The 26,214-nt window shown below is 37.3% G+C and overlaps 1 protein-coding gene and 1 pseudogene across 1 annotated transcript in view; both read right to left on the minus strand.

The window, feature by feature from the left end:
• ATF7IP2 (activating transcription factor 7 interacting protein 2) overlaps nt 1-26,214 on the minus strand; it is a 94,803-nt gene that overhangs the window by 12,408 nt on the left and 56,181 nt on the right. The window contains exon 6 of the mRNA XM_090277022.1: nt 21,698-21,858. Coding sequence (XP_090133148.1) covers nt 21,698-21,858 — 161 coding nt within the window. The remainder of the gene's footprint in view (nt 1-21,697; nt 21,859-26,214) is intronic.
• On the minus strand, nt 19,381-20,421 carry LOC150009283 (nucleoside diphosphate kinase B pseudogene; annotated as a pseudogene).

The following is a 26,214-nucleotide window of genomic DNA, read 5'->3' on the forward strand; positions in this document are numbered from 1 at the left end:
GACTTACAATGAATCCAAATACATTATCTTTAAGTATACAACACATATAGTGTGTAAAATATAGAGTCACTGAAGTACATATACTTGCCTTCATGAACAGTTAAGTGAAAAAATTCATTAAGATACCCTCTTATATAGGACTATAACAAAGCTATTAAAAATTAATTCTGCAACTACATTATATATATCACTATAGTAGCAGCATTTACTACACATTTACTAAACTGAGGCATTGATGGTAAACGATGCTGATTATGGTTATAGAATATCCTGAGTCAGAAGACTGTCATCTGCTCCCATTTGACCCTGATACCACTTCTATGAGTTGACACTTAAATCAGAATTGCTAGATGAATTTTCCATACCAGTTCTTTACAGTTTTAATTTTTAGTTTTTGTACTTAAATCTATAATTCTTTTCAAGCTATTTTTTGTATATGGTATGAGGTAAGAGTTGAGGTTCACTTTTCCCCTCTGGTTATTTCAATATTTGTTGGAAAGACTATCTTTTAACCATTAAATTACTTTGGCATCTTTTTTGAAAACCAAAGGGCTATATGTATACTTTCTAATCTATCCATTGATTTATATGTCTATCCTTATGACACCATTGTCAATTACTATAGATTGAAAGTAAGTCTTAAAATCAAGTAGTTTATGTCTTCCAACTTTGTTTTTCTTTTATAACATTGTTTTCATCTTCTAGGTCTTGTCCATTTCATGTAAGTTTTCAATCAGATTGTTTCTTTCTGCAAAAAATGCTACCAGGATTTTGATTGAGATTGCATTAAATGTGCAGAATGTGGGTAAAGTGACATTAATAATTAATTCTGATTTGTGAATATGGCATATCTCAGTATATATTTAGGTCTCCTTTAATTTCTCTCAGCAAAATTGAGCACTTAAAAAAAATTAAATACTCTTTTAAAGCAGTATTAGGTTTATAGCAAAACTGAGTGGGAAGTACAGAGTTCCCTTATACCCCATTCCCTACTCCTCAACCTCCCCAACTATCAAAATTCTGTACCAAAATGGTACACTTGTTAAAACTGATGAACCTACATGACACACGATCACCCAAAGTCCATAGTTTACAGTAAGTTTCACTAGTAATGTTGTACATTCTATGGGTTTTGATAAATATATAATGACATGTACCCACCATTATTGTATCACACAGAATAGTTTCTCTGCCCTAAAGAATGCCCACGTTCTGCCTATTCATTCCTCTCCAGTACAATCTGGCAGCATGTGATCTTTTTATTGTCTCCATAAGTTTTGTCTTTTCTAGAATGTCTTATGCTGGAACCACATAGTATGTAGCCTTCTCATATTGGTTTCTTTCACTTAGTAATATGCATTAAAGTTTCCTTTGTCTTTTCAAAGCTTGATAGCTAATTTCTCCTTTTTTTTTAAGGCACTGTTAAGATTAACCCTGGCTGGTTTGGCTCAGTGGATTGAGCGTCGGCCTGCGAGCTAAGTGTCGCTGGTTCGATCTTCCAGTCAGGGCACATCAGAGAAGGAAAACTCTGACTCCAAAAAACCTCTGCTGCCTTGCAGCATACCTCTTCAGGGGAAAGGCTAAGGGAGTAAACCCCGACAGAAAATCCGGAGCCGGAGTCCCTAAGGCGGTTTGACGTTGTAGTCAACACCGGCAACTCCTGCGGTGCACCTGAAGCCAAGCTGTATTGACTCCGTCTTTCCCTTGGACCCTTCAGCTGCGAAGAGAGAGGGGGTCTGCTGCATGGGCAACAGCAGACCCTCCATATCACCCTGCCCAGGCTCTGTAGCTTCAGCTTCACTGGAGAGGACACTCCAGCGTCATCACAAGATGTCGATTCAACACGGGAGGAGACAGATACCGTGTCACTTCCGAGTCGGACTGCACAGCCATTCTCGGCGGTGCAGATAGACTCTTAAGAAGCTACACCATCGTCTCTCGAGACGGACGGCTGCCGACAACAACGACTGTTAAGATTCCACTGTCTGAATGTGTCACAGGTTATTTATCCATTCACCTATTTAAGGACATCTTTGTTGCTTCCAATTTTTGGCAATTATGAATAAAACTGCATTTTATATGATTCCATTTTTTCTCCTTTTTAAACATATCAATTATACTTCTTTTTCTGTTGGCTGCCCTAGAGTTCACAGGCCACATTTACAACTAACTGAAGTCTACTTTCATATATATATAACATTGTATTACTTTAGAAACAGGACGTTGGTAATGTAGTGGTAAGATGTGGGTGGAGGGGAAGCATTCTATCAGTCCTATAATTAGGTCTTAGTCTTTTAGTGGGTCTGTGCCCCCAGAATGTGAACTTCACTAGTGCTTGTCAGTACCCTCCCTCCCCAGTCCCACTTAGGTGAGACAGTTTGGCTAGAGGGGGTTAGAGTTGGGTATTTTCCTTCTTCCATGTGGAAAACTACAGGGAGGAGTTGGGTATTTCCTTTCCCCTTGTAGGGGATGGTGAAAGCTGAAGTTACAAAAAGGAAGGCTAACTTGCTTGGCTGGGATCAGGTATTTGCAAGGTCTTGCATGATTGTCTACATTTGCTGATGGGTCAGGTATTTGCAAGGTCTTGCCTGACTGAATGCGTCTGCGACATGTAACCTTTTGATAACGAAAGCTGGAGCTGTGGGGGCTGGAAACAAAGCAGGAGTAGGGAACAACCTAACTTTTAGATTAGAGCAGGAGCTACTTGCAAGATATCTGAGAACACTCCGCCTACAGCTTTCTCAGCAGTTTCTCATCAGTTTCGTTTCTTAAAAGTTTCACTTGTTAGTTTTACCTCCTGACTGCTAATGCCAGTAGCTGATGTAATGGAACATTATAAACTTGGTGGACTCAGGCCAGTGTCACTGTCTCTCCATCTGAGGGCAATGGACCACCTGACCCTCGCTTTGCATTAATCTTGTGTCTGTGTTTTTCTTTTAATCTCCAGGTCGCCCCCCTCTCTGGTACCTTAGGTTTCAACATCGAGCTGCGTGGGTCGTGCCACCCTTAGGTAGGTTAAGTTCTGATATTTTCCCTCAAGGGCAGCCCTGCTTAGAGAGCTCTGGCTGGTTTATTTTAAAAGGTTCCTTTTATGTTCCTCCTGCTGGAAGCATAAGATTTCCCCCTCCCCAATATTCACTGTTAGGACCTGGTAGAACTTATGAGGTAAAACTCACAAAACTGTGAGGGTGTCCCTATAACTGTTCTCCTACCCCTGGTTTTAGATTTTCATATCTCCACACTAGTTCTCATGGAGGTTTCTGCTCATGGATTTCTGTTCCAATTCCAGTAGGTTGTGATTCTCAGTTTACCCGTTTGTCTTTCCAAGTTGGGGGGCAGTAGTTTGCTCTGCAACCCTACTTCTTTGATGGATCTAAGAAGAGCTGTTGATATTTTCAGTTTGTTCAGCTTTTTAATTGTAAAGGTAAGGATGACTCCTCACTCGCTGGACCAGAAATCTGAAGCCTACTTTGTAGTTTTGAAGTTAGGTCTTACAGATATTTTGGCAACTTTATCCTTATATATATCATTCTTCAATATTATTGTTAATGGTATGCTTTTAAATGTGAAATTCCAACTGCTCTTTGCCTGTACATAGAAATACTATAAAGAAATAGTATGATACTCACACACACACCACATATTATAGAGGTAACACACACACACACCCCTCCCACATAGAAACAGAAAATTTTATATTTATCCATATATAATTTCCAGCACTTTCATTACTTTATCTGTATAGATCTAAATTTCCATCTGGTATTATTTTCCTTCTGCCTAAAGAACTTCCTTTAGCTTCTCTTAAAAAATTTTTTTATTTCATTTTATTTTTAAATTGAGTGGAAGAGAGGGAGAAAGAGGGAGAGCAATGTGGATGTGAGAGAAACACCGACTGGTTGCCTCTTGCATGCCCCCAACTGGTGACCTGGCCCACAGCCCAGGCATGTGGCCTGATTGGGACTTGAACCCTGACCTTTTGGTGTTTGTAGGCTGATACTCAATCCACTGAGCCACACCAACCAGGGCTCCTTCAACGTTTCTTGTAGTGCAGATCTGCTGATGATGTATTCTTTTCACCTATTTTTTTAGTGTGAAAAATCCTTTCTTCCTCTATATGTCTGAAATATATTTTCACTGAGTGTAGAAATTTGAATGAACAGTTTTTCTTCCAGTGCTTTAGAGACTGTCAGAACATGGCAGTCCGCTCGGTGCAATGGGTGGGAAGGAGCGCAGCTCCTACCTCGGCTGTGCAAGCTCTGCTCACAAAGGCTCCTCCCTCCAGCCCAGTTCCTTTGGGGCATCTGCAGCCTACACTTCCTGTTTATTGTCAAAACATGGCAGCAGCTGGACTGCCCACCCGGACTTTTGACATATGCAAATAAGCCATATGCAAATCAACCCAGTCCCAGCTTCCCCCATGGGAAATGGGAATGGACTTTGCTTGTTCCCAGAAGAAATGTTGATGAACCTAGCACAACATGAAAAGCGGGGAAATGCAAATAATTTGTTGAATGTGCTGATGTATAAACTCACCCTAACCGAAATGTATGTCCGGAAAAGTGTGGAGTTGGGGCCTGCAGCCGCATAGGCAGGAGGCGATTCCTATAGGCTCTTCTGGGCGATCATGAGTCTCCATCCCTTCCCCCTTCTCTCTTTTCTGCTTTCCCCCTTCCCTTGCTCCAATGGGTCCCTCAATGTGGACTGGGCGTTTCCCTCTTACCTCTAATCCCTTTCCCTCCCTCCCCTCAATAAACCTGGTGTAAAATCCTAGCCTGTTCTCTGGGTGATTTCTCAGAGCACAGGTAGCCTGACAGAGATGTCTTAGAGACAGTTTATAAAAGAAAATATCCAAATGGCTAACAAACACCGCTAAGTAGGAACCTTACATTTATTTTAGTATTTACATATATTTTAAGGCTTTATAAACCCTTCCCACACACTTATAAACCGTTCTCAGTCCCTTATTAACCTTTTCCACTCCCTTATTAACCTTTCCACACTTTTATAAACACTACGTATGTTCTTAAACATATTCTACAATCTTAAACCTACGTAACTTTAACAACATATGTATACAGTACCGCAAAATCCCGCGATATAGCGAAAAATCCGCGAGAAATAATTAAATATATTTTTTAAAATCCTGCAATACAGTGAGGCCGCGATAAGTGAACCACTGTACAAAGTAAAACTAATATGTGATGTTATAAACAAGTCAATGTGGTTAAAGTGAAAATAGGCAGATAATACCAAGTGTTGGCAAAAATACAGAGTAACAAAAACTTTATGTACTTCCTGTGGGAGTGTAACGTGGTCCAACTTCTTTGGTAGTTTGGTAGCACCTATTAAACCTGAAAATACACATACTCTATGGCTTACCAATTTCACTTCCATGCAGATGTCCAACAGAAATGTAGTATAAAAGTACATTCACCAAAAGACATGTAAAAGAATGTTCATAGCAGGGCTATTCATAATTTCCCCCATCTAGAAATCCAGATGCCTATCAAAAGTTGTAAATGGGTAAATTGCGGTGTATTCATATGATGGACATTATAGTACAGCAGTGATAATAAATTATTGCCGCTAAGCAATAGCCTGGATGAATTTCACAACACATAATGTTGGGCAAAAGAGGCAAGATACCACAGAGTTCATGTACTATGATTTCATTTATATAAATGGTGAAAAGTAAACAAACAACTTATGGTGTTAGAAGTTAGGATGGTGGTTACTTAGATTGGTATTGTAGGGGTGAGACTGGTGACTGTGAATGTGGTATAAATCAGACTGGATGTCGGTGGTTTTGTTTTTGATCTGGGTGATAGTTCACAATATATTTGGCTTTGTCAAAATTCACCAAGCTATACACTTACTGTTTGTGCGGTTTTCAGTAGGTATTCTATGTTTATTAACTTTGTTAATAACTGTGTGTCCCCTGGCTAGGTAGCTCAGTCACAGCATTGTCCCAATACGTCAAGGTTGTGGGTTTGATCCCCTGTCAGGCACATATGAGAAGCAACCAATGAATGCATAAATAAGTGGAAAAACAAATCAATGTTTCTCTCTCTCCCTCCCCTTCTCCCTCCCTCCAATCAATAAAACTGTGTGAATAAAGCTGTTAATCTTTATCCTGAAGAATCTATCAATAAATATGGTATCTATTCAGAATTCCATGAGCATTTAAAGATATTACTGCTGTCAGTAATGGCTCTCTTAAAAATAAACCATATATAGGAGGAAAACTAAGGACACTAATCATTTTCATGATGATCTGGATGCCTTAACATGTTTTCTACTTGCATTTTTACCTTGAAGAAAAATTTTTGTGTCTAAAATTAGTAATTAAAATTCTCCCACCCTGGCTGGTATGGCTCAGTGGACTGAGTGCCAGCCTGCAAACTGAAAGGTCACTGGTTCGATTCCCAGTCAGGGCACATGCCTGGGTTGCAGGCCAGGTTCCCAGTTGGGGGCTTATAAGAGGCAACCACACGTTGATGTTTCTCCCTCTCCCTTCCCCTCTCTCTAAAAAGTAAATAAATAAAATCTTTTAAGAAGAATTCTCCAGGTAATGTAATCATATAGTAGTTTAAGAACATTGGTTCTAGAGACAAAATTGACTGGGTCTAAATTCCTGGATCTTTTATTTACTAGCTAGAAATCTGCCTTGGTTTGCTCATCTGTAAAAGAGGGATAAGTGTATTATTAAGATTAAATAAATGTTATTAAAGAATAAGAAAGAACACATGCAAAATAGAAAATTTCTTAAACTACCATGGCTGGTCACTACTTTTTTCTCCTTTGTATCTATGTAAACATTTCTTCATGAGAAATTCAATGCAAGACTTATTTTTTAGGCAACATTAATGTTTCAATCAATCAACATTGGTGAAGTGGTCTGTTCTTGGGTGCCTTAGACCTTGATGCTTACTTTTCATCTTCAGAAATGACTGCACATAAAAATATTTTCTTCCTATTGAAATAAGCAAGTTCCTTCTTTATCAAATACCTGTTCTGGCCTATAAAATTTCTCTTTTATGAGCTTCTTCAGCTCAGTTGTTACTGCCTTTCACATTTTAAAAAGAAAAATGCTTGAACTTCTAAATTCAATCATTATTATACAAAGTTAGTCAGGGCATTAATTCCTTCAATACTCGGGATATCAGACAAAACAATTAAACCTGGCTTTCTCTAGATATATAATAATAACGGGAACAAAGTTTCTTTTTTCTAAAAATATGTTCCTTTATTTCTTAAATATTTCCTAAAATTTTAAAATAAATATTATGTTTTAGGCATAAGACCTGGGTTCCTAGAATCCTGGTATAGTTTTAGCAAGCCCCAATAAGTCTGCTGCCCCCTCAGTAACTGCTGATGCCAGTGACTGCCTGTGTCCTTCAAAGATATCTTAGCCTGCTAGGAAGAATTTAGTAACTTTCCTGTTTTAGTAAGCCTCTCTGTTCTCAGAGCAGTCTACAGAGAGTCCCTTCAACTCCCTTCCTCCCTTATCCCCTTTAAAAACACCCCTTTCTTTTGTTTGCTGCTGACACCTCAGGGTCCCAACGCCTATTGTAGCTGGCCAAATAAATCTTTTTAACCTTCTGAGTGCCAACGTCACTGTCAGCGATGCTGACAAATTTTCCCGAAAGTGCCAGCATCGTTCCCAGCAACTCTTTTTCCAATGGCTATAAATGTAAATAACAATGGAATAATTCGTATATTATGTTTTGTTCTCTTTTTTTGCACCTTAGGTTATATATTAATATAACTTTTTCTCATGTTGATCTAAATTTTGAATTACGCATGACACTCAAAGGGTTAAACTCATGGCCTGTTCTCCTGTCTTTTCTCTTCCCCCTCTCACTGGACCTAATAATATGTATAGAACATAAATTGCTATGTAGAATTGCTATGATGTAGGCCCCCACTTGAAAAATTTGAAATGCTTTACTAAAAATTTTTCAAGGAAAAATATATTTGTTTGAAGAGATTAGAAAGCTGTGATGGAAGCCAGCACCTAAGAACTAAGTAAGATCCCAGCGAGGAAGAGAGTATAGAGAAGTAGACTAGACACTTTTCAGTGGTGTTTCCCTTAAGGCATTTGTCAAGCCATTCAGGAATACTGAGAAGCTAAGCAGAAAGTGGCTGAAATTACAACGAAATGTACTGGAGAGATAAAAATTGAAATATAAGACCAGCAATAGAGGAGGAACCGCACAAAGCTCCCCAGGTTATCTTGGTGGAACTCTTGAAGGGCTACACCACAGAAATAGGGGAATAATCAGAACAGACTGAGTCATGTAACAATTGCAAATCAGCCTTGGTTCTGCTCAATTTCCCACTGGATTGAAATGTTGTATGATTTATCTACTGCTATATAACAATTTATCCCAAAACATAATGGCTTAAGGAAATAAACATTTATTGTCTCATGGTTTCTGTGGGTAAAGCAGGAAGCAGTATAATTGGGGGGGTTTAGGCTATGGAACTCTCATGGGTTGCAGTCACAATATTGACTTGGCAGGGGCTACAGTCATGTGAAGGCATGACTGTAGCTGGAGGTTCTGCTTCCAAAATGGCTTACTCATGTGGCTGTTGGCAGGGTGCCTCAACATGTGGGGCTCTGCATAGCTTGCCCGATGTCCTCAAGTAACCTATGCTTTTTGCCATGCTATCATGGCAATTACCTTGCTCCATAACAACCAATCCAAGAGAAAGCAAGGAAGCTATGATGTCTTTTATGAGCTAATTACATACTATCAGTTTTATTATATTCTATCTGCTATCACTAAAGTATAGCCCAAGAAAGAGAATTTGGCCCTACCTCTTTAAAAGAAGGACTATCAAAGAATATGTTGGCATATTTTAAAACCATCAAGAGAGGCTGTGTTCCTCCCTCTGCTGCCTGTCAGAGTATAGGATGAACCCACTGTGATGGAAGATAACATCATTTAGGGCCTCTACAATTTCCAATACACAATGTACAAGATTCAAATTTAAAAAAATAAATAAATAACAGCAGGTATAACAAGAAACAGGACAAAGGTTAAAAAACTACAAACAGAAATAGAGCTCAAAGTACTCCAGAGTCCTGAGAAATGGATCAGAAAATTAGTGACAGAATGTTTAACACAGGGATGAAAAAAATGAAGAACTTCATGAGAGAACTTGAATTTATAAAAAGGAATCCAATGGAACTCAACACATGGGCTTAACAGCTACTTGGATCTAGCTAAAGAGAGGATTAATAAACTGGAAAAGGTTAGTAGAGAATATCTAACCACAGCATAGAGAACAGATAAGGTAGAGTATACAGAGAAGTATATAATTAGAATATAAAAAGAGGAGAAAAGATAGAATGGTGCAGAAGCAATATCTGAAGAGAAAATGGCTAACAATTTTCCAAAGATGATAGATAACAAGCTACAGAGTCAAGGACTATGAGCCCGAAGCACGATAAATTAGAAAGCAAAACAAAACAGTCCTTAACATCATACTGATGAAACCAAAGATAAGAAGAATATCTTAAAAGCAGCTAGAAAATAGACATGATCTTCAAAGAAGCAACAATAAACCCAATGCCTAACTTTTGAACAGAAATTAATAGAAGTCAGAAGACAACATACTGACATTGGAAGTGCTGAAAAACAGTAACTGTAAGCTTACAATTCAATACCCATGTTAAAATATCCTATAAAAATGAAGACAAAATGAAGGTATTTCCATAAAATTAAATGACAGAACTTATCATGAGAACTAAAAAAAAAAAAAAAAAAAAAATAGAGTTTTTCAGGCAGAAGCAAAATTATCCCAGATGGAAAGATGAAAATACAGGAAGAAATAAAAAGGAATAAAAACTCTAAATGAATAATGACGGTACAAAATAGTGATATTATTTTGTGAGATTTAAAATAATGTAAAATTAAAATACATGAAAATACAAAATATGGGAGAGGGGAGTAAATGAAGTTAAAAATGTTTTAAGGTCAAGCACTGCCTACAAAATGGTAAAAGTATCAATTAACATTAGGCTTTAATATTAGAATCAAGAATCCATATCATAATCTTTAAGATAACTTCTAAAACAATTAAAGATGTCTAATTAACAAGGTAATGGGGATAGGAAATAAAAGGATCCATAAGAATTTTAAAATAAAGAGAGACAGACAGACATATGTAAGGAGAAAGGACCATAAAATAGATGGGACAAATAGAAATCAAGTAGTAAGACTGTAATTACGAACTCACATATATCAATAAGATTATATAAAACATAAATAACTTAAATTTTCTAATTAATAATTATTTGCAATTTGAATTGAAAAATGCATGTTCAGTTCAATAAATAAAACTACCACCCATGTAGCCACTATACATTTTAAATGATCATCCCTTCAGCATCATCACGTGACTGGTATGGAGTGCAGAGGAGACGTGTGGGAGGGCTGGCTGGGCTTGCACAGGAAGCAGCTGAAGGTACGGAGAAATATTTTAGCAGCTGAAGGGTTCCCCCTGAGAAATGTGGGGTCTAAACCCCAAGCTAAGCTCTCCAGCCTACAGCACCAGAGCCAGAGAGAACCCCTGATAACATCCAGCTGCAAAAAGCAAAGCACTGGTGGGTTCTTTTGCTGATCAGGGAGAGAGGGCTGGAGTTACAGAGAGCTTCTTAAAAGGCTGATGCATAAAATTTCATTGGCATCCACTTATCCTGGACTCTGGCAGAGTGGACTAGAGTTTGGGGGCAGTGGCTTTGGGGAGAGAACTGAGGAAGCAGGTATGGGATCCCTGTGCTGACTCATCCCCCATACTGCAGGAGCCATCTTGGTCAGGTAGAGCAGTCCCCTCAAAATGGCATCAGCCTTAGGGGAAGCAACAGCCCCGTCCATAGGAATTACTCTGCTCCATCCTGCAGTGGTTTAAGCAAGACTGCTAAGTACAGATTGACTAGATTAACAACTGAAAGAGACAGCCACAGACTATGGATCACTGGTAATCTCAAACAGGCTGCCTAAACCCAGACTGGGACACCATCTGATATCATTGGGGTGAATCCAGAAAGAGAAGAAAGTGCTAAAAACCAGACACTACTGAGATGAATTCCACCACAGTCTTCTTCATGATTTATTTTCTCTCCTGCATAGCTTTTTAACATTCATTTCTTATCCTTCAAGTTTGTGCATATTAAGTCACTAGTTTTAATATTATAGTTTATTTCGAATCTCCTATTTTGCTCCTCCCTTCTCTTATTCCATTTTACCATCTTATTTCCTCTTCTTATTTTTGTTTTAAATTCTATCTTCTCCCTTGCAATGGCTTGTTTCCATTCAGTACTCATACTATTTCTCCCCTCTCCAGCCTCTCAAAACCATTTTATTTTTGTCATTAGTCATCTCACTTTATTTTTCTCATTCTTTTTTAAAAATCTTAATTATTTTTAACAGGGTTACTTTATTTTTATTTATGTTTTTAGAGAGAGAGGAAAGGAGAAAGAGAGGGAGAGAAAAATCAATATGCGATTGCCTCTCACGCGCCCCCAACTGGGGACCTGGCGTGCAAGCTAGTCATGTGCCCTGATTGGGAATCGAACCAGTGACACTTGGTGCGCAGGCCGACGCTCAATCCACTGAGGGACAGCAGTCAGGCTTTTTCCCATTCTTAAAATACCCTTATTCTCTACTACCTTGATCAATCTTTGCTCATTGGTTGTGGATAATGGTTGTTGTTGCAATTCTTCAATTTTATTCCTAGATCTTCACTATTTTGGTATTTCGAATTTCAAATCTTATTGTTCCCCTCTCCTATTCCATTTATACCTTCCTCCAGCCCTTTTTTTCATTTTTAATTTGAATATTTCCCTGTCTTAGCCTGGTTTTCATTCCTCACTCAGTATTCCTTCTCCCTCTATCATCTCAAAATCACTTCCCTTTCCTCTAGACATATCTTGAGCTTTTCTTTCTTTTTTACCTCTTACTCCCATCACACCTATATTAATTTTTGCTCATTGGTTCTCAACAGTGCTGTGGGAAACTTTTTCTCTAATTTGGTTCCTATTTTGTTTTCTTTTTCTTTTTTCTATCACTATATATACATATATATACACATACATATATGTATATATATGTATATATATATGAAATAACTTGTTTAAACCTAATACTATATGCCTCCATTCTCTTACTTCATTATACCTTCTTCCCTCCCTTTTTTATTAATGATGTACATTTTACTTTCTCTCATTGCCTTGCCCTATTTGCTATTTACTGCTCCTCCCTTTCCCCTCTCAAAAATAATTTTTCTTTCAGTTAGTCATCTCATACCTGCTTTTCCTTCCTTTTAATAGTCTCAACCTCTTTACATCTTTATTAATACTGGCTCGTTTGCTGTTGATAGTGTGATTGTTGGTGGGGGTTACTTTTGTGGGTGTGGGTTTCTTTCCTGGGCTGTTTGGTTTTGTTTCAACAGTACCTGTATAATAGTACACAAGAAGTGGTGGGTGGAGTGATTTCAGTCAGCTAGCCAGAAGGAAGGACCCACAAAGAGCGACTCAACAACAAGCAAAACCCAATTACAACCAGGCAGCCCACATAAATGGCATAAAGGGCATCTCAAGAGCACTAAGCTCAGGAGATCAAGGAGACTGCACCACTAAATCCCACAGGTCTCCTGCCAAAGAAGGTTACACCATGAAGATAGGGAGTTGAAGCAGATCAATTTAAGAAGCAGAAACAATCAAGAACAGTCACCTAAAATGGGGAGACAAAGAAACCCCAACTTGAAAGGAAAGAAGGAATCTCCAGAAAGAGTGCTAAATGAAATAAAGGCAAGCAAACTATCAGACATTGAGTGAAAAAATATGCTTATAAGGAAGCTCAATGAGCTCAGTGAGAACTACAAAAAACTCCATAGAAGCTACAAGGTACTTACAGAGAACTACACCAGCATGAAAAATGACAGAGAAACTATCAATAAGAGCTGGGAGGAAATTAAGAACACGATTTCTGAACTGAAGAACACAGGAGAAGGAATTAAAAGCAGGCTAGATGAAGCAGAGGATCAAATCAGCAAGCTGGAGAACAAGGCAGGAAAACTTGCTAGAGAGGGCAACAAAACGAAAAAAAACTGAAAAAGAACAAAGAGGGTTTAAGAGGGCTACAGGACAACATGAATCATAATAATATCCGTATCACAGGTTTACCAGAAGGAGAAGAGGAGCAAGGGATAGAAAACCTGTTGAAAAGTAATGACAGAAAACTTCCCTAACTTGATGAGAGAAAAAGTGAAAAGTCCAGGAAGCACAGAGGGTCCTAATCAAGATGAACCCAAAGAGGCCCATTCCAAGATACATCATAATTAAAATGGCAAAATTCAAAGTTACAGAGAGAATCTTAAAGGCAGCTAGGGAGAAACAGCTAGTAATATACAAGGTTACCTCCGATAAGGCTATCAGCTGATTACTCAACAGAAACACTACAAGCCAGAAGGAAATGGCAAGAAATATTCCAAGTAATGAAAAGCAAAGGCCTGCAACCAAGACTATTCTACCTAGCAAGGCTCTCATTTAAAATATAAGGTGAAATAAGGAGTTTTCCAAACAGAAAAAAGCTAAAAAATACATCTCCACCAAACCAGCATTGCAAGAGTAGCTAAATGGACTGCTTTAAGAAGATGAAGAAAAAAAGAGGAAGAGGAAGAGGAACATAGGTACAAAGGGAAAAAATGGCAAGGAATAAGTACCTATTAATAATAATCAAATATAAACATTAAATGTTCCAATCAAAAGACACAGGGTAGCTGAATGGGTAAGAAAACATGACCTGCACATATGCTGTCTACAAGAGCCCCACCTCAGAACAAAAAGATCTACACAGACTGAAAGTGAAGGGATGGAAGAAAATATTTCAAGCAAAAGGGCATGAAAAAAAAGCTGGGATAGCAATACTTATATCAGACAAAACATATTTCACAACAAAGGCCATAAAAAGAGACAAAGAAGGATATTTTATAATACTTAAGGGAACAATCCATCAGGAAACTATAACCCCTGTAAATATGTACACCCAACATAGGAGCACCCAAATACATAAGGAAAGTCTTGGAGGACTTCAAGAAGGATATCTACAGCAAAACACTCATAGTAGGGGACTTTAACACCCCATTGTCAACAATGGACAGATCTTCCAAGCAAAGAAATACCAAGGATATTGAGGCATTAAACAACACTCTAGATCAAATTGCTATACATATACAGGACCTTTCATCCAAAAGCAGCAAAATGTACATTCTTTTCAAGTGCACATGCAACATTTTCAAAGATAGGCCACATGGTAAGACACAAAACAAGCCTCGACAAATTCAAGAAAACTGAAATCCTATCAACCATCCTCTCAGATCACAAGGGCTTGAAACTGGAAACCAACCTCAAGGAAAAAACTTATAAAAACATTCAAATTCATGGAGATTGAATACATGCCACTAAACAATAAAATGGTTAAAAATGAGATCAAGGAAGAAATCAAAAAGTTTCTGCAAACAAATGAAAATATACACACAACAGCCCAAAACCTATGGGACACAGTGAAGGTAGTTCTGAAATAAAAGTTCATAGCAATACAGGCCTGCCTAAAAAAGAAAGACCAAAAAAAGAAGAAAAAAAAAAGAAAGGCATCCAAATGGGAAAGAAGGAAGTAAAACTATCATTTTTTGCAGATGACATGATAATGTACATAGAAAACCCTACTCTACCTAATAAATGAATTTGGCAAAATAGCAGAATACAAAGTCAATAGTCAGAAATTGAAGGCATTTTTTGCACACCAACAATGAAATATCAAAAATAGAAACTAGAAAAAAAATCCCATTTACTATAGCAACAAGAAAAGTAAAGTACCTAGGAATAAAGTCAACCAAGGATGTAAAAGACCTATACTCAGAAAACTACAGAATAGTGAAGAAAGAAATTAAGGAAGATACAAAAAAATGGAAGCATATACTGTATTCGTGGTTGGAAGAATTAACATCATTAAAATGTCCATACTATCCAAAGCAATCTATAGACTCAACACAATCTCTATTAAAATAACGACATATTTCACAGATCTAGAACAAATATTTCAAAAATTTATATGAAACTAAAAACCATCCCGAAGAGTCTCAGGAATCTTGAGAAAGAAGAACAAAGTAGGAGGAATCACAATAACTGATATCAAACTATATTACAAGGCCACTATAATCAAAACAGTCTAATACTGGCATAAGAACAGACACATAGACGAATGGAACAGGATAGAAAGCCCAGAAATAAACCCAGGTCTCTATGGTCAATTAATACTTGACAAAGGGAGCAGGAGCACAGAATGGAGTAGAAATAGCCTCTTCAACAAATGGTGTTGGGAGATCTGGACAGGGACATGCAAAAAAAAAAAAAAAAAAAAAAAGGAACTAGACCACCAACTTACACTATACACCAGAATCAACTCAAGATGAATAGGAGACTTAAATGTAGGCCATGATACCCTAGAGGAAAACACAGGCAGTAAAATTTCAGATATCCCATGCAGCAATATTTTCGCCGATATATCTCCTAGGGCAAGGGAAAAAAGGAAAGAATAAACTAATGGGACTACATCAAATTAAAAAGTTTATGCACAGCTAAAGAAAACATCAATAAAATGAAAAGGGAACCAACCAAATGGGAGAACGCATTTGCTAATGATACCTCGGACAAGGGTTTGATCTCCAAAATATATATAAAGAACTCAGAGGACTTAACACTAGGAAAACAAGCAATCCAATTAAACAACGGGCAAAAGGACCTGAGAACAGACACTTCTCCAATGAGGACATACAGAGGGCCCATAGGCATATGAAAGGATGCTCAACATCTACTAGCTATCAGAGATGCCAATTAAAACCACAATAAGATACCACCTCACACGGTCAGAATGATCATCATTAACAAATCAACTAACAAGTGCTGGTGAGGATGTGGCGAAAAGGGAACCCTAGTGCATTGTTGGTGGGAATGCAGACTGATCCAGCTACTGTGGAAAACAGTATGGAATTTCCTCAAAAAAAAAAAAAACTAGAACTGCCTTTTGATCCAGCAATTCCACTGCTGGGATTATACCCAAAGAATCCTGAAACACCAATTCAGAAGAATCTATGCACCCCTATGTTCAGAGCAGCACTATTTACAACAGCCAAGTGCTGGAAACAGCCTAACTGCCCATTGGTAGAGGAGTGGATCAAAAAGCTGTGGTACATTTACACAATGGAATACTACACAGCAGAAAGAAAGAATTCCTACTTTTCATGACAGCATGGATGGAACTGGAAAGTATTATCCTTAGTGAAACCACCCAGGCAGGGAAAGAGAAAATACCATATGATCTCACCTATAAGAAGAACCTAATGAACAACACAAACAAATGAGCAAAACAGAACCAGAGGAATGGAAACAGGAACAGAATGACAGTGAGCAGAAGGGTGAGGAGAAGGGGAAAAGGGAGAAAGAAAGGGAAGGGTCTAGTGAGGGAACTAGTATAAATGACCATGGACATGGACAACAGGGTGGGGATTGACTGTGGGAGGGGGGCTGGGCAGGGCAGTGGAGAGCAACGGGGAAAAACGGGGACCACTGTTAAGAGAACAACAGTTAAAAAAAAAAAAAAAGAAATGAAAATTAAAATTATCAGCACTTCAGAAATCTGTGTGCCTCCATTCTAAATCATAAATCTCCAAAATTAGCATTTTTGTGATTTTCTTGTTTACTCTCTGAATTTCTAAGTTATATTATACATATATATATATTTTCTTTTTTTCTGATTATTTTTGAACTCTATTTGCATGGAATCATACTATTTTTTCGTGTCTGCTTTTCATTGTTTTGTGGGAGTAACTCATATTGTTGTATGTGACTGTAGTTCCTCCACTTTCATTAATATACAGAATCCCACTACATGGACTTATTGCAACTAATTTTTCTTTTCAACTGTAGATGGACATTTTTTTCCTTCCAGTTTTTGGCTTTATGGAAAATGCTAATATACATTCCCATACATCTATCCTATTGCACATGTGTACATATTGCTAGCTAGGGTATATATCAAGGGATGGGACTGCTATGTCAAAGGATATAAACCAGCCCTGGCTGGTTTAGCTCAGTGGATTGAGCGTCGGCCTGCGAGCTAAGTGTCGCTGGTTCGATCTTCCAGTCAGGGTACATCAGAGAAGGAAAACTCTGACTCCAAAAAACCTCCGCTGCCTTGCGGCATACCTCTTCTGGGGAAAGGCTAAGGGAGTAAACCCCGACAGAAAATCCGGAGCCGGAGTCCCTAAGGCGGTTTGACGTTGTAGTCAACACCGGCAACTCCTGCGGCGCACCTGAAGCCAAGCTGTATCGACTCCGTCTTTCCCTTGGACCCTTCAGCTGCGAAGAGAGGGGGGGTCTACTGCATGGGCAACAGCAGACCCTCCATATCACCCTGCCCAGGCTCTGTAGCTTCAGCTCCACTGGAGAGGACACTCCAGCGTCATCGCAAGATGTCGATTCAACACGGGAGGAGACAGATGCCGTGTCACTCCCGAGTCGGACTGCACAGCCATTCTCGGCGGTGCAGATAGACTCTTGAGAAGCTACACCATCGTCTCTCGAGACGGACGGCTGCCGACGATTCTGATCTTCAATATTTCTAGATAATGCCATATCTTTTTCTAAAATACTATACCAATTTCCTCACCCCAAAACAAAATATTAAATAAAATAAATTCCTCTTTATTTCAAAATTGCACCAATTCCTGGTAAGGTTTTATTTTAAGGTGTTTTACCTTTTCCTTACCTGATATGACATGGTTTTAGTTTGCATTTCCCTTATTGCTAATGAAGATGAGCACCTTTTCATATATTTATTGGCCACTTGGAATTACTCTTTTGTTTAGTAGGTGTACAAGTCTTTTGCTTATTTTTCTTTTGTATTATCTTGCTTTACGCATTGATATGTTGAAGTTCTTTATGTACATACATTCTGGGACTAGTCCTCTATGGGTTATGTGTGCTGCAAATATCTTCTTGATGGCCTGTCTTCTCACTATCTTTATTGTGCTTTATGAGAAAAGAAGTTTCTATTTTAATGTGGTAAAACTGATCTTTTTTTCCTCTTTTATTGCAAAGAGATTTGTGTCTTAAGAAATTTTTCCCTATCTGAAGTTCATGACAATACTCCGTATTATCATCTAAAAGCCTCAGAATTTTCCTTTATAGAAGTCCTTTAATCCCTGATGCTGATTTTATGTACAGCCTGACATAGGGATCCAATTTCTTTCATATTTCACCCTACATGAATAGCAAATTAACAACACCATTTAATGACAGTTGATTATTTCCCAAATGATCTGCCACACAGTCTCCATCATATATCACAAATACATACATGTATAGGTTTCTGGACTCTGCTACACTGCTCTACTTGGCAATATCACATTATCCTATATTTTCCAATATAACATTCTCCTAATTCCTGCAGTTTGGTAATGTTCTGACCTCTGATGGCAAATTCCTCCCATTTTGTTTCTCTACTTAAAGAATATCTTGGCATCTTCAACTATTACACTTACATATATATTTAAAAATCAAATCAGCTTGTTAAGTTCCATAAAATTACACACTGAAAAACTGACTGAAATGGTATTCTATAAATTAAACAAAAGTAAAAACATTTTATAATACCGCATTGTCCAAACCACAGACACACTAAATTTCTCCATTTTCTTTAGTATCTCTCAAAGTTTTATAATGTTCTTTGGCTACTACCTGTCTTGTTATATGTATTCCTGGGTACCATATATGTTTGGTGCTATTGGAATTCTTAAAAGTTTCATTTCCTAATTGCTTATATCTGATATATAGGAATACAATTGATTTTTTATAATTTGAGTTTGGCAATCTTGCTAAAATCTTAATTAATCCAATAACTTATCTGTAAATTCCTTTGGATTTCCTATATACACACCTCCAATCATCTAAGAATAGTAATAATATTTGTTTCTTCTTTTTGAATCCTTTATATATTTAGTTTTCTGTAACTTTTTTTCATTTTTTGCATTAGGTAAAATATTCAATAGTGTTAAAATGGTGACAGCAGGCATCCTTATATTTTCTATCCTAAAGGGAATATTTCCAATATTTCACCATCAAAATTGTTTTAGACTTTTTGTAGATGGCTTTCCTCCCCTTCCCCACACTCCCTGTTTCCAAAGGCTTTATTGGTAAATATGCAGTAGAAAATATTGATCCTACTGCTTCCAAGTCAATGGAATGAAGAGCTGTGTCCAGGGACACATCCAAGTGGAGCCAAAGGGGACTGATGCTTTGTCTACCTCTTATTCATGAATTCAGTTAAAAGCATAAGACTTGTAGTAAACCAATTCTTCAGGCTTAAACCATAGCCTGATTTCTCTCACAGCACTTTTTACCAAATTACTATTGTCAAGGATTTTCCTGCCAACTTGAATGCAAAAGACTCTGTGAATGGTGGTTGGCTTAAAATCTGCTTGATTGGTCTCCCCAGGCATCATTCTCCCTGTGTTCATCACATTCAGCCCCTCCCTGACCATTGCCACCACAGTCCCTGAGTTCATGTACTCCACCAGCCTTGGATAGAATGGGCCACCTTTCAAGTCAATGTAATGCTGCTTCAGGAGTTCCTTAGAAGCCATAGTACCTTCATGGTCATGAGGTGAATTCTGCTCGAAGCACTTGAAGATTTCACCTACCAGGCCACACTGTCCGGCTTGATGGCTGGCGGTATCTGCGCTGCATTGCTGAGTCAGACTGTAGCCAGGAGTTGCCCACGAAGGAGCTGTAGATAGTCTTTATCCTACATTTTATTGTAAGCTGATGGTTCCTCTCCTGGCAAATTACATTGATTTTTTTGTTGTTGTTGAACCAACCATGCAGCATTCCTGCGACAAACTCAACTTTTATGGATTGCTGATCTTGGTTCACTCCATCTTGTGTAGGACATCTGCATTTATTTCATGGACAGAAGTGGACTGTAATTTTCCATTTCTGTAAAATTTTTAAATTTTCATACTGGTGTATCACAGTTATACTAGATTTCAGTGTCTAATTTCAGAAAGTGAACTGAAGAATAGTCCCTCTTTTTTTATTCTTTGGAATACAGTGAGTCCTCACTTAACATCGTCAATAGATTCTTTGATTTTAAGTGAAGAAACTTTAACAAAACCAATTTTACCATAGGCTAATTGATATAAACAAGAACTAAATTCTTACAGTATCTCATCAACATGAGAAGGAAACAAGGTTAAATGGAATCACATTATTCAAGGACCTGCTATAGTTTATTTAAAATTGGTGGTGTTTCTTCCTTATTTTATAAAACTCACCACTGAACTCTTCATCAGGGTCAAGTTACACACTTGTGACACCTATTCTCACACTCACCATGGGCTGAGAGTGCTGCCTGAAACAGTTTTTTACATTGTGGTTTCTTTATTCATTACGGTGGAGCTAAGGTGGATAGATCATATCATAGATATAAGCCATTGATAAATTTGATGTATTAGTCAGTAGATGCTATTTTAATGGTGTCAGCTTCATTTTTTCACTTCTGCCATCAGCATTTTTCTTTTTTCTCACTTTATGAGTTTTAGCACACGCATCAACAAGTGGAAACAATAAAGACTCAATGAAATGTGACTCTTGTCTTCAACAAATAAAATAAATGCCTTCTTTACAGCAGCTTCCTGGCTTAAAACTAAAATGTGGACCTCAATATCATGAAATATTAAGCTTTTTCCCCCCGAAGAGTAAAAACTGCATGTATATTACCAAACATCAAGAATCTAGTGCAAATGGTGTAGATCAGTATTGCTTCTCCTTTGTTTTACGCATTCTTGAGTATGCATAGTTATTCGGAGAAAAGGCTGTGTTCCGCAAACAATGGCCATCACTTAATTCACTTAATTTGGTTATATATTTTCCTCTTTTTAAAAGCTTAAGTATAACTTAACATATAAAAAGAACACCATAGGACATTTTAAGAAGTAAATGTTAAGAACAAATAATACTATAAAGCTTCAAACTGTTGAGAATCACTAGTGAAAAGAAAATAATTCATTAAAAGGCACCTGCACCTCCTTGAAAATTAGTCCATGCCAGGATCACCAATCATGTTTCTTTATTAAACTAAACTTCTACCCTCTAAGTCCCAAATCTTTTAAACTACATCGGAGATAAATTGTCTCAGCTGCTTTGTGACTCAATAACGCAAATAATTTAACCTGTTCACTTTAATTTGAAGTTATGATACTACCTAGGCACTTCTCTACTCTTACTCCTTTGTGGAATTTTTAAAAATCACTGTTTCATGGGGCCTTGACTTTTCCATGTATGGAGCTAGAAACCATGGGACTAATCCTGCTGATCACTCCAGTCACCATATCAAAGATGGAAAGTATCACAGTAAAAACCTGACACCTAACCAATTCAAAATTTTATTTAGTACTGTTAAAAAAACAATAAAAACTTTGAAGAATCAATTCTATTCCTTCATAATAAAAAATAGTGTTCATATAAATATGAAGCTTTAAGCTATTTTACGCTTACCTGACAAAAGGGTGTATATTTACAAGCATATATTTAGATAAGTTTATGCATTTTTGTGGAAATGCCTACCTTTCAGAAACAGTCTCATCATGATCCTGCGACAAATCGATCTTTTCACTCACTTTTTCTGAAGGGTTAGAAGGTTCAGAGTTCACAGAAGTCTTTCTTTCATCTGGACTATTAACAGACTCTGGGTTCTTATCCAAATTCAGAGTCTCTGAATTTGCAACCTGTTAATTGGGTGAAGTAAAAGCATTTGAGGGGAGGGTTACCAATTGTGTTCTTCCACACAAAATTGGTGATAGGTAAAATTTAACTTAGAAGATGTTCTCAAAATAGTCTCGCATATAGATGGCAAAATATATATTAAATTAGATGTATTTCAATAGCTGATGACCATGACTGCTCTTTCTGTCAAAGTAAGTTTTAAAAAATACTTTAGAGAAATAAAAATGATAGTACAAATGAAACTTCCCAGTTTGAATGAAAGAAAGCAAAAACAAACACGTATGTCAGTGATTTTCAACCAGTGTGCCACAAGAAAATTTAAGATGCAATACGGGGGGAGGGGGGCAAAGAGGGAAAGAATGAGACATCTGTAATAGCACAAACAATAAAACATTAAAAATAAATGAATGAAAAAATAAAAGATGCAATAACTGACTATTTAGTTAGGGGCACTGACCTCTTTTCTCTTAGGTTGTCAAATAAAAAAATGACAATAGTCGCCCTGGCTGCTGTGGCTCAGTGGATTGAGTATTGGACTACGAACCAAGTGTCACTGGTTCGATTCCCAGTTAGGGCACATGACTAGGTTGCATGCCAGGTCCCCAGCTGGGGACGTGTAAGAGGCAACCACATAGTGATGTTTCTCTCCCTCTCTTTCTCCTTTCCTCTCTCTCTAAAAACAGATAAATAAAATAAATAAAATAACCTTGTTAAAAAATTAATTTAAAAAATGACAATAATCAACACAACAATAGCTGTCTGGTGTGAATGAAATCAAAATTATACCCACTTTTTTTGTCAGATACGCAAAAAGATGTAGTTTTTGGTGTGCTGCAGAATTATTATTTGTGTGTGCCATGAGATGAAAAAGGCTGAAAATCATTGACCTATGTATTTAGACACATTTTATTTCTATTAAACTAAGTTTTAAGAAATAATAAACATTAGAATTTAACAAAGAAACACTTTACTTTTGTTTGCTTCTAATAATGAGTGAAGACTATACATAAATAAAATTTCAAATAGCTCTTCTAATCAATGAGTTTTGTTGAAAAATTGGAGCTCAAACCTTTAGCTGATACTTTGGTTTAGAACTTGCAGTATTTAAAATATCTGTGTATATTAATCAATACAAAAGAATCAATTGATTGCTCAACTCATGGGCTTTTCTGACAGGTAACATGAAGAAAAATGCAGATACACAAAGGCAGAATTCTGAAATGTTGTATTACATGTACAGATTTTATGTGAAGAAATAGGTTCAAACACTGGAAAACATAGCAGGAAATACTGGTCCTTCTGTTAATTCCAGGACAACATGGCATAAACTCACTTTACCCTGCTTCTCCCTTCAAAGCACAACTAAATGTCTTAGAAATAATTCAACAGATAATCATAAGATGCCTCTGAAAGGTGGAAAGAAGAAGACAGACTGCCCGGGGACCTCAAGATTGAGGAGCAACACCACAGTGAATTACCTGAGTTTTCTTATTAACTATATATTTTTCACTGTGCCAGAAAGGCCAGGGACCTGTTCTTATCCCCAAACCCAGAGCAGGGCTAGCTAGTCCCCTACTCCATACCTGTAGAATCAGCAGCCAGATTCACTGCAGCAATAGTGTTAGCTGGGTTCCTACCTGACACCTCTGGCTCTATCTGGGTGCAGTAGCAATGTTACTAAAAGCCAGACAGGAACCAATCCCCAGAATGCCACACCTGCAAGAGCAGTGAGCCAAATCCAATGCAGTGTCAGTGGAGCCATCATCCCATATGGCACAACAGTGGGTGTGGACTACTGAGGCATCAGTAGTGTCCCTGCTCCATATGTGGGGCAGCTGCAGGCCCAACCTATTGCAGTGGCAGTGGCCACAGGCCAACATTTCCTCAACTTTCCACACAACAAAACTGGGGAACCCAGAGAGCACCTGCATGGATTGTACAAGAGATTAGTGGAGCCAGAAGAATAAAGCCAACCAGAATAGCACTGCAATGATTTTGAAAAGTAAATTGTCATTGAACTAAAACTAACACAAGAAGTCCAAGACCTACACACTAAATTAAACAGAATAACTGCCTGCTGGAAGAGAGTCAAATGCCTAATCTCTTCAAAGAGCTCTCTGTGTGACTGAATGCTCTGACCTTTTGATCTTTCTAAGGCACTAGCAGAAAGTTTGTCCTGATACACCATTGGCTTTCTCTCCAGATCATATTTTAGGGTCTTTTGCAATCTGAATAGGCTCAGAATTTTCCAAATCAAGTCCTCCTGGATCCTTCTCACTAAACAGTCACTCCTTCAATTTACCTCTTCCCTCTCACATTTAACTATTAAGAAGAAACCAAGCCAAACCTTCCACACTTTGCTCAAAAATCTTGTCAGCCTTAGTAAAAATCCAAGTTCATCACTTACAAGTTCTATTTTCCATATCACTGTAGGGCACAATTCAGGCAAGCTTCCTGTCACTATGAAGCAAGAATCCCTTTTCCCCATTTCCTTTTGAGTCCTTATCATCTGTGCTTTTAAATGTCCATATTTCTACCATGTCTTTTTATGAATATTTATTGTTTAACTATATAGGTTTTCTCTAAGATGCTCATTTCCCTTCTGAGCCCTCATGTGCAGCGTTTAACATCTACATTTCTAAGAGTCTGTTCAAGGAAATCTAGGATTTTAAAAAATTATGCTCAATATTCTTCCAGCCTTTACCCATTACCCCATTCCAAATCTACCTCCACAATTTTAACTATTTGTTAGAGCAGTAACCCACATGCCCTGGTACCTACCACATTCTGTATTAGTTTCCTGAGGCTGCTATAACAAATTACTACACACTGGGTAGTTTAAAATAACAGAAGTTTATCCCATAGTTCTGGAGGCCAGAAATTTGAAATCAGTTTCACTAAGCCAACATCAAGTTGTTTGCAGGGCTGCATCCCTTCTGGAGACTTCAGGGAAGAATTTGTTTCCTTTTCCCAGGTTCTAGAAGCTGCCAGCATTCTTTGGCACATAGTCCCTTTCTCCATTCTCAGTGAAATCTTTGTCCCATCTCCTTCTGTTGTGACCTTCTTGACTCCTTTTTCTAAGTATTCTTTGAATACTGAGCCCTCAGAATAATTCCCCCATCTCTAAGATTCTTTTACCTGTAAAGTATGATATTCATAGGTTCTGAGGATTAGGTCATGGACATCTTTTCATGGCCATTATTCACCACTCTCAATCACCTTGGCACAATTACCGCAAAAGTGACGTTTATAGAACATTACACTCAATAATCTTTTCAAGTATACATGGAACATTCACCAAGGGAAACTGTATCTTGGACTACAAAAACAAGTGTTAATTAACTGTCAAGACTAACATTTTACATAGTATGTTCTCAGACCAAAATGAAATTGGATATCAGTAAAAATAACATACCTAGAAAAGGACCAAATGTGTGGAAATTAAACACACACTTCTAGGTAACCCATGAGTTAAAGAACAATACCATTAGGGAAACTAGAAATTATTTTGAACTAATGGAAAACAAAAATACAATTTATCAAATATGATATTAAAATCTCTGCACTGAGAAGATGCTTAGAAGGCTTAAGAAAAAACAGTGTTTAGGAGGATATTTATAGCTATAAGTATTTTCCAGCAGAAGAGGTTAAAAATTAATGCTCTTTTTCTCTTATGAAGCTTGAAAAAGAAAAAAATTATATTCAAAGTAAGAAACTAATAAAAAATAGAAAAGATATAAGTGATAGAGAATAAGATTTTAAAATCCCTAGCAAGACTGATTAAGGAAAAACAGTGTACAAGTATCAGAAATAAGAGCGTATCACTACAGATATACAAATTTTTTTTTAAAGTGAATTTAATTTTATCAATAATTTTATGCTAACAAATTCAACAATTTATATAAAATGAACAAATATCTTGAAATAAAAACCTTATACAAAACAAAATAAAAACAATCTGAATTGCCTTATCCCCATTCAGAGAATTTTCAAGAGAAAGTCTTTCTACAAAGGACACTCCTTAACCAGATAGTTTTCAGAGGTGGATACTATCAAACATTTAAGGAAGTAATAAAAATCTTACACACACTTTCAGAAAATGGGAGGGAATACTTCCCAATTCATTTACTGAGACTAGCATATATATATATGATGCCAAAGAGAATAAAGACACTACAAGACAAAAAATCCAGTGACTATATACTGAAGGTTATATTTGAATTTTATATAAAAACAAACAGATATTAAACTCTGCTTAATGATACCCATGTTAACATGTTTTATGTGTATGTTGCAAAGTGTATTTTAATACAAAATAAATTTGTACTTATGAATGTATCATATAAAGATGGCTTAAG

This window comes from Furipterus horrens, unplaced genomic scaffold, assembly GCF_987537825.1.
Source record: "Furipterus horrens unplaced genomic scaffold, mFurHor1.1.pri manual_scaffold_5, whole genome shotgun sequence".
Lineage (NCBI taxonomy): Eukaryota > Metazoa > Chordata > Mammalia > Chiroptera > Furipteridae > Furipterus > Furipterus horrens.